This window comes from Hordeum vulgare, chromosome 5H, assembly GCF_904849725.1.
Source record: "Hordeum vulgare subsp. vulgare chromosome 5H, MorexV3_pseudomolecules_assembly, whole genome shotgun sequence".
Classification (NCBI taxonomy): Eukaryota; Viridiplantae; Streptophyta; class Magnoliopsida; order Poales; family Poaceae; genus Hordeum; species Hordeum vulgare.
In genome coordinates, this window is record NC_058522.1 from 484,347,824 (window position 1) to 484,356,979 (window position 9,156).

Here is a 9,156-nt window from a genome sequence, read left to right on the forward strand (position 1 = left end):
GAATTTTTTCAGCGAGGGCTTAGATAAGATTTTTTTTAGCAATTTACACCCCCAAATACTCATGTTTTTGCATTCCCTTCCCCCCTCCCTCAAACAATTTGTACCAAGCTCCACCACTGCTCTAGTTCCTCGTAACAATGCATATGCTACATGCCATTTTGCTTTGTACCATCATTTTGGCTTCAAAAGGAAATTACAAATGTTCTCATAATGTTAATTTTGTATGTGGCGAGTATCTAGGTGCTAGGCACAAAATTGAATGCACACTAGATAGGGTAAGGTGTCATCCGTTTTGGCAGGATGGTACGTGAGTTTTCTTGCGAGTTGTTACACTTGCCGACAAACAACCTCTGGAAGAAAGGGGGTGACGATAGGACTCGTTAGAGCTGGATTGATATACATGCAGATGGTTTGTAATGCTACAAAAAGTTGGGGTGAATTGTACACATATATACAAACATTTATTTCGTGGTATTGAGATGGAAAAAGTATATTGATTTCAATTGTTTTAGCGAATCGGGTTTGTGTATTCATGTCACTTTCGTAGATGAACTTAAGTGAAATTTACTTATGTTGTATAAAAATATTACTAGTTCTCACCATTACTCAAGAACAATTCATAACACCACTATTATCCCTCATGCCATGCCACCCCTATTGGGGGGACATTGCATGAATCTTCTTCCCAATTATTTCACTTGTCGACAGACTGTCTTGAAATGAAATGGACCATTATAGGATTTCTTAGAGCTGGATGTAAACATACCAACAATATGGATGGTAAGTAATGCTATTAGAAGTTCGGGTTAATTGTAAGGATATGTACATACATATATTCCGTGGTATTGAGATAGAAATAAGTATATTGATTTCAATTGTTTTAACGAGTTACATTTCGGTATTTGTGTCACCTTCGAACTTAAGTGAAAAAGATCTCATGTAGTAAAAAATATTACTAGTTGTCAGCATCACTTAAGAACAATTCGGAACACCACTGATAATCATCAACGGCCAGGCCACCCCCATGTTCTAGCTCATCGCAACAATGTACATGCTACATGCCTTTTTCTACCTCTATCACCTTTTTGGCTTTCCAAAGAAAAATGCAAATGTTCTAGCAATATTAGTTATGTCCGCCACATGTAACTAGGGTTCGTGTGCAAAATTTAATGCATGCTAGATAGGATAAGGTGTCATCCATTTTTGCGGGACATTACATGAATATTATGGCTACTTGTTATACTTGTTGACAAATAGTCTGTGAAACTATGGGAGTAAGTATTGGATTCATCAAAGATGGATATAGATATACGTACCGACAATGCGAGTGGCATGTAACACTATTAAAAGTTGGGGTGAATTGTATGGATATATTAAAAAAAATCTTTAGTATTGAGATGAAAATAATAATATCAATTTTAATTGTTTTAGCGAATTAGGTTTATGTATAACTGTCACCTTCGTACCCTAACTTAAGTCAAACTTACTCATATAGTAATAAAAATGTTATTGGTTGTCATCACCGGTTAAGACAAATTGAGAACACAACTATTAGTCCTCACATGCCACGCCACCCCACGGTCTAGTTCCTCGCAACAATGCATAAGATACATGCCATTTTGCTACCTACGACCTTTTCGACTTCCGAAGAATAATGCAAACGTTCTCAGAATTTTAACTTTTTCCACCGTGCGTATCTACGGCTAGGCACAAAATTTGATGCATGCTAGATAGGATAAGGCGCCATCATTTTGGCGGGACGTTGCATGGATTTTCTTCCCATTTGTTACACTCGTCGACAAACTGTCTATGAAAGCAAAGGGCAATTATAGGATTTGTTAGAGCTCTTGTGGACATACTGACAATATGGATAGTAAGTAATGACATTAAAGGTTGAGATCAATTGTACGGATATGTACAAACATTTATTCCATGGTTTTGAGAGGGAACGAAGTATATCGATTCTATTGTTTTAGCGAGTTAGGTTTCTGTATTTGTGTCACCTTCGTAGTTGAACTTAAGTGAATGTTTCTCATGTAGTAATAATATTATGTTCTGGTTGTTGCCATTATTAAATGATAACAATTTGGAACATAAGTATTAACCCCTGCCAGTGAGACCACCCCTCTCCCTAGTTTGACACACCAAATGTACATGCTACTCTAACCTTTCAAGTTTTCCAAATAATAATGCAATGTTTTCCTGGTATGAATAATTTTTCTACCACACATATCTAGCAGCTAGACGCAAACTTTATTGCGGGGTAAATAGGATATGGCTTCATCCAGTTTCGTCGACATTACTTGAACTTGATGGCTATTTGTTACGTTCAGTAAAAAAATTGTTTGTGAAAATGGAGGGAGTAGCTATTGGATTCGTTGGAGTTACGTGCATATCATCGGTGCAAATTTTGCGCCATGCTAGTAATAGTTGGGGTGAATTATGCTGATTTATATATTGAGATGGAAGGAAGTAACCGAGGCCATAGCCAATTTCACGAAGCCGAGAATTCGTATTGATTCATACCCTGTTAGAAAGAATTATTTATTTTACTTGTGATGCGATCAAATGGAATTTAACACAACTTGCACGATTCAAATGTGGTAGTATGTGACATTGCAAATCATAGAGGGCTTGAGAATTCGAGGACCCCTTTGCAAAAATGCACAAAAGTCTTGCCCCCTACTTAAGTAAAATTCAGTCATTGTAATAAACAGGACTACCACTGGCTGTCAGCAGTTAATAAGGATATAACTCATGGCAAACTAATAAGCCCCCCACAGAGTTTGCAATTACACCCTCGTGAATGATTTTCTTTTCCTTGGCGTCCCTGTCTCCGTCCTCTATTCGGTGCCGCTACTATTTAACGGCTTGGCGCTACAGGCCTGCAGCCCCCAACCTCTCTCTTTCCTGTGTTCCTTTTTTTTACCCACTTCTTGCCCTTGCACCCACCACCGGAGAACAAGAATTCGATCCCATTCCGCACCCACTCGCGCGCGCGCCGAGAATTTCCACCGCCGATCCGGCCGACAGCAATGGCCTCTTCCGCCGGCCAGGGCCTGGCGTCGCTGCCGCCGATCAAGACGGCGCCTTTGGCCCCCTCGCTGCCCGCCGACGCCGCCTCGGCCTCTCCGTCGCCGGCGTCGTCCACGCAGGAGTCGGCAGCAGCGGAGGACAAGACGAAGGCCGCGGCGGCGGAGGAGAAGAAGGAGCCGTCGACGCCCACGTCCAAGGACTGCAGGATTCGGCTGCCCAAGGAGTGCCCGCCGGCGCCGCGCAAGCCGCCGGCGCCCCGGCTCCCGGCGGTCAAGCGGAAGTCGCGGCCGACGCTGACGACGACGACGACGGCGCGGGTGTGCCTCGCCGTCCCGCGGGACCTCTCCACCGTGTTCCGGTCGATGCCCATGCCCATGCCCATGCCCGCCGAGAAGCGGATCCGGGCGTCGTGAGGCCGCGATCTGGCCGCCGCGCGAGAATTGGCACCGGCCTCCCTGTCCGGTCGATCAATCCCATGGAGAATTCTCCCAGTTCTCTCGCTCCCTGCTTCTTTCTCTCCTCTCCGTTCTTGGGTGCGTGGCCATGGTATAAATTATGCTTCTGTCTCCTCATCATATACATAAATAAGGTGTTGTTCTTAGAATTTCAGTATGTGTGCTTCCTTCTTGCCATGGCTCTGTGAAATACTGATGCAGCAGCTGTATAATAAAGTACAGTAGGTTGCTAATTACTTACTGGGCGGAGGTCGTTAATGGCGGAAGAAGGTTGTAAGAAAATTCAGAGAGATCCCGGTGATTAATTAATTGTGATAGCTACCACCAGAATTGTGCAATTATCTTCAGTTCCTGCCCTCCATGTTCCAATTTAGCCAGAAAGAATCCTCTCGTCGCCAATCCGCCGCTGAGAACATGGCGGATGCGGCCGGCTGCCCAAGCTGCCTGCCGCATGAAGGATGAGACGGTCGAAGCGACTAATGAATTCGGGCGGATGGATCCGCCGCTCCCACTAATTAATCCATGGAGATTTCGGTGGCGATCGTGCTTTTTCGGCGGTGCCGCTGTCCGGCCCAACCCAATGCCTGATCGAGAACAGACACGGAGAATCTTCCATGCTAATCAGGACATGATCGACGGCACAGTTTCCTCATCCCTCCTTTTTTCTTCCTTCTGCGGTCCAGTGGTGAATTATTTTCCCTCTTCTGAAGAAGATCTTGGTTTGTCTCTACTGTAACAGCCTTTGATACGCAGCTCCAAAACCCCATCAGTCCTGATTTGTCACCTACCGTAACAGTGTATATATACGCTCCAAATTCTACTGTTAGGCCCTCTGTTCACCCACATGTACGGATGAGAAACATTCATTCAGTTGCTTTGCTAGCCCCTGGCTCTCTGAACATCTGAAGGAATTGCCGGTATGTATATGACAGGTGGGAAGACAGCAAAATGAACCCGAAGGTTCGAGTTGTAGGAACAGACATGCAGGCGACGTATTCAGGCAGGGCCATCGTCCAGAGTTTGCTCTTGCTCAGGGGCTTTTGTCCTGGGCTGAACTGGTCACTGCTGCCTTGCTATCACAACCCATAACTAGCAGCAGCAATACACATAATACTATATGGCCACCTGTCGGCCACGCCACAATTCTAAGGCGGTACTGGGTGCCTTCACTGCCATGAAAACCAAGGTCCAAAAATCGTGGTCATATTACTGGTTATGTTAAAGCATATTACTGGTTGAACATATATATCGAACCAAATCGTGGACAGTTTCCAGGCTGATGAGTGATGAGTGATGAGATGGGGGCTAAAGTTGTGTGCCCGGCGTCACATGGGTTGTTCGTTACTTGCAGTTGCGGGCAGCTAGCGGTGTTGTTGCCCCGAGGAACAGGCCTCGGTGCGCTTTTATCAGTCCTAGGATCGGAGCAGCCGGTGAGCTGACGCCGCCGGCGACAGATCAGATCAGATCAGGTCATGCAACCACCCGGCGACCCGAATCTACCTTTCTCTCTACTCGTCCGTGGAATGTCTTCAGTTCTTTTTTTTACTGTCGGCGGTGCCACCAGTTGACGATATGATACGCCCGGTGGTAACAGTAAAGTAATGGTGTGTAGGTGTGTCGTGACGGCACGTCGGGGACACACGCACTGGGTTTTCGGAATCACCTTTTTTATCTATTTTAAGGTGATTTCGGAATCGGTTTAGGAAGGGATGTTGGTAAAAAAAAACGGCATTGGTGAAGTCAAATGGGGGCCCAGGGGCATGCAAGATTCTTGGGATCCTGGGGTGGGTTACGTGTAGAACGTTTTCCGTTGGGACTTTTCCAACGGTAAAAAAATAAAAATAAAAGTCTTCCTCCGGCCGTTGCCTGGACCTCAACTCTACTGATACTAGCAGCAGTTTCTTGTGGTAATTAATTAAAAGACAGCACACCCACAGCATCCGTGGCCAGGCAAATGCTCTGCGATCGTGGTCAGTAGCGTAGCCAGCTCAATAATTCAGGATGGTCCAATAATAAAATTTTTATTTGTATTTAATTACTCACATTACATTTTACTTATTTTTTGCTATAATATATAGGTTGTAGAGAAATTTTAGGGTGGTCCATGGACCACCCGGACCACCCCCTAGCTATGCCACTGATCGTGGTAGTGGTAGTAATTAAAAAGCAGCTTTGGCCGGACCTCTATCTAGTTAATTTCTCGTACGTTTCTTGTGGTAATTAGAAGGCAGCGCTCATGCATGGCCCCAGGCAAACGCTGTGCGATGCAGGTAATTACGAGCACCTTCGTCGGTACTTCCTTCGTTACAGTTTACAAGTCACGATTAAAAAATTTTAAATACGCTTTTTAAACCGTCACGGAAGGAGTAGTATGTTTCTTTGTCTCCACGGTGCTTGCGTGTCAGGTCTGCTGTGGCTGCCTGCATCAAAAGGCATGTTGTGTGCCGGTGCAGGCAGCTTTCGAATCACTAAGATTCTCTGGTAATTACATGAGATTCTCTGGTAATTAGTGTATGTAAGACTGTGATGGCTAACATAGCTCCGAAGAAACAAGCCGTCCGGATTACTAATCTCAGTAAGAAAAAAAGTCGCAGACGTACGGCTGTGTGTTGTGCCACTGTAACTGTGAGGACGACGTCGATCGATCGAGGCCAGCAAAATGTGGTACAGTATAATACTCCTAATAATATGTGCGGCAGCGGCTGCTCGTCGCCACTCACCGATCGGTCGATCCCCCGTAGTAGTAATACTTTAATCTGCTCCGCGATTGCGTTTTGACCTTTTTTACTGCTATAAGTGCGGTTCATGGAGTACTACCAATCTACATGCGGCGGATTTATCTTCCCTTTAATTGCAAAAAATGTCAGAGGCAGGCATGGGTGCAGGCACGCAGCCGCTGCCTGCACCAAGAGGCATGTTGTTGTGTGACGTACATGACCAACTTATATGAGGAACAGGGTGATAATGTCAGGAACAGGGTGACAAATATAAATTGCTGATCGGACTCTGAAACCTGCTCCGATCCCATGTAGGAGTATTAATTGTTCGGCTATGCATGTGTCAGGGCCTGTGCAATTCTGAACCCAAACTAGTTCTGTGGCACTAGTATAAGATGCTATGCGGCTCTGCCTAGTTTATTATACATACAGGCTGAGTGCGTTGGATCATACTCATAGAGAAGCTATCTATGGCTGGCTTTTTACCTCTAGGTTGTCCGTTTTGTGCAGTTAGGCGCTAGCAATAGGGATTGGGCAGTAAATCCACATGACACAGACGCTATAATAAAACACTGGGTTCATTAGATTAGACAGGGATAGGTAGATCCAGACGCTGTGGCCGCTTTACTCGGCCAGACAGCAGCCATATGTCCCTAAATAGTAACAGTACTGCTGCTAGCTGCGACTAACTCACCCTCACCCACCGTCGCCCGGCCGCTTTAAGCTTTTGGTAACCAACCACCTTCCTTGCAAGATAAGCCAGCCAGCCATCAGCCGAGGGCATCTTTCCTTGATTACATATATCTTTCCTTTTCTTCTGAATGCAAGTTATTGTTCAGTTCCTGAAAACTTCCTTTCCATAATTCCTATGCCTACCTTTTTTAGACTGTATTTTTTTTCAAAACGGAGGCAAAAGTTTTCTTTGGAAACTATATATATATATATATATCAGATCAAAGTTTTGTACTGGTACTACCTACCTATGCTGTATCCATGAAGGCTCCAAGTGGCACGGGTATGCAGCTGCAAACTGCCGCTTCTGTTTTTCAGGGACAAATGGAGTTCCAAATGGCACAAGAGGGTGTGCTGCGGTTGCTTTCTGGGCCCCTGGTTTTCAGGGCTTCCGTTCCACTCAGAGGTGCAGAAGATATAAGTACTCCTAGTAAGTAGTACACGGCAAGACTGAAGCGGAGATGAAACCGTCAGGGTTCGGTGGTCAGAAATTAAGGAGGCACGCATTGCAGGGGCAAAATTGATAAAAATGATCCCTGGGAAAAGAACTCACGGAGTGACTTCTCGGAGAAAATATGTCACCCGGCTGACCCTTTTGTGTGGCGCGCGACACCTAGGCGCCACACTACACTGTGTGATGCCTAGCCGTTCGACGCCACATCCCCCGACCACCTGGCAGAGAGGGCCCACCCCCAGGCCGTGTGACGCCTAAGCCTCAGGCGTCACACATTGTAATGTGTGGCGCCGAACGCTTAGGCGCCACACATTGACTTAACTGGCCACGGGCCAGCCCCTCTCCCCACCCCCTCCCCATTCCCCTCCCTCATTCAAACAGAAATAGCAACGGCGACGGCTGGCTCTCTTCGAATCCCTAATCCCCTCGCCATCACCTTCAGATCTGGTGATTTCTTTCTTGGATTGATCCCCCAAGGTAACCTCTTCCGTTTCCCATCCTTCTATCCAAGTGGAATAGGTTTTTGTTGAGTAGATTGATTTGAGTAGGTTCTTAGGATTTGACTAGTTAGGATATGAGTTCTTAGGATTTGAGTAGTTAGTATATTAGTAGATTCATATTAGTAGTTAGTATATGACTAGATTGATATGAGTAGTTAGGATATTAGTTCTTAGGATTTTAGTAGTTAGTATATGAGTAGATTCATATGAGTTCTTAGGATTTGAGTAGTTAGGATATGAGTAGATTCATATGAGTTCTTAGGATTTTAGTAGTTAGTATATGAGTAGATTCATATGAGTTCTTAGGATTTGAGTAGTTAGGATATGTAGATGAGTGGATTAGTAGATGAGTAATTTTTTGAATATGAGTATTTTTTGTGATTTGTAGGATGGTGTGGCTTCTGAATAATGTTTATGACGTTGAACACCGGGCCTATTTCATGTCGAGAAGAAAATGGTAAGTAGATCATATGATAAAAAAACATGTATTTAATAAGCACTTGAAAATGTAATAAGCACTTGATATCTTCTTCTCCTATTTGTTTGCAGGAGCTTACGCCCTTGAAGATCCGGTCTCATGGGGCATCGTCTGTAATGCAGTACGATGAGCGGTACATCCCATACATCGAGATGACAGGACTCCTTCCATTCATTCAGCTTGTGAGTCGGTCAACGCCTAATCTGAACGCTGCGGCAGTCACAGCACTTATTGATCGTTGGAGGCCGGAGACACATAGTTTTCACCTCCGGCTTCATCCGCAAGGCTAAGATCCTCGAACAATGGTGTCCGGTGATCACGCTTTAATACCTTCGTGAAAGCTTCAGCCTCCTTTGCCGTGAACCCTTCCTCATCAACTTCTTCATCGGGACCCTCATCGTCAGACTCAGAGGCATAGCCACATGAGTACGGAATAGAATGGTCCACTGTTTCTTGCAAATTATATTTGTCCAAATCACCAAGATTGTTGTCATGAAGAACATTGCCATCATTCTCACCATCATCGTGCTCATCATTAGCCACCAATGGTTCATGTTCAATGTTGACCTCTTCGTTGGCCTAATCGACACAAGAAAGAGGTTCAATGTTGGCCTCTTCGTTGATGGGTGCAGGAATAGCTTCAACAATCGGAGAGGCAACCCGGTTCAAATCCAACAAGTTAGGAACATTTGTTTTGATGGCAAATAACTCTAGAGCCTTGTCTAGTGATTCAACCACCGTATCCTTATATGCAAGCCAACGTTGCTCGGAGTTGACACGCATG

The 9,156-nt window shown here is 45.0% G+C and overlaps 1 protein-coding gene across 1 annotated transcript; it reads left to right on the forward strand.

Moving 5' to 3' along the window:
* Nucleotides 1-2,896: 2,896 nt before the first annotated feature.
* Nucleotides 2,897-3,815, forward strand: LOC123399634 (cyclin-dependent protein kinase inhibitor SMR6-like). Its single transcript, XM_045094026.1, has one exon. It carries the CDS (start codon nucleotides 3,036-3,038, stop codon nucleotides 3,447-3,449), a length of 414 nt encoding a protein of 137 aa, XP_044949961.1. The 5' UTR covers nucleotides 2,897-3,035; the 3' UTR covers nucleotides 3,450-3,815.
* The last annotated feature ends 5,341 nt before the right edge of the window (nucleotides 3,816-9,156 follow it).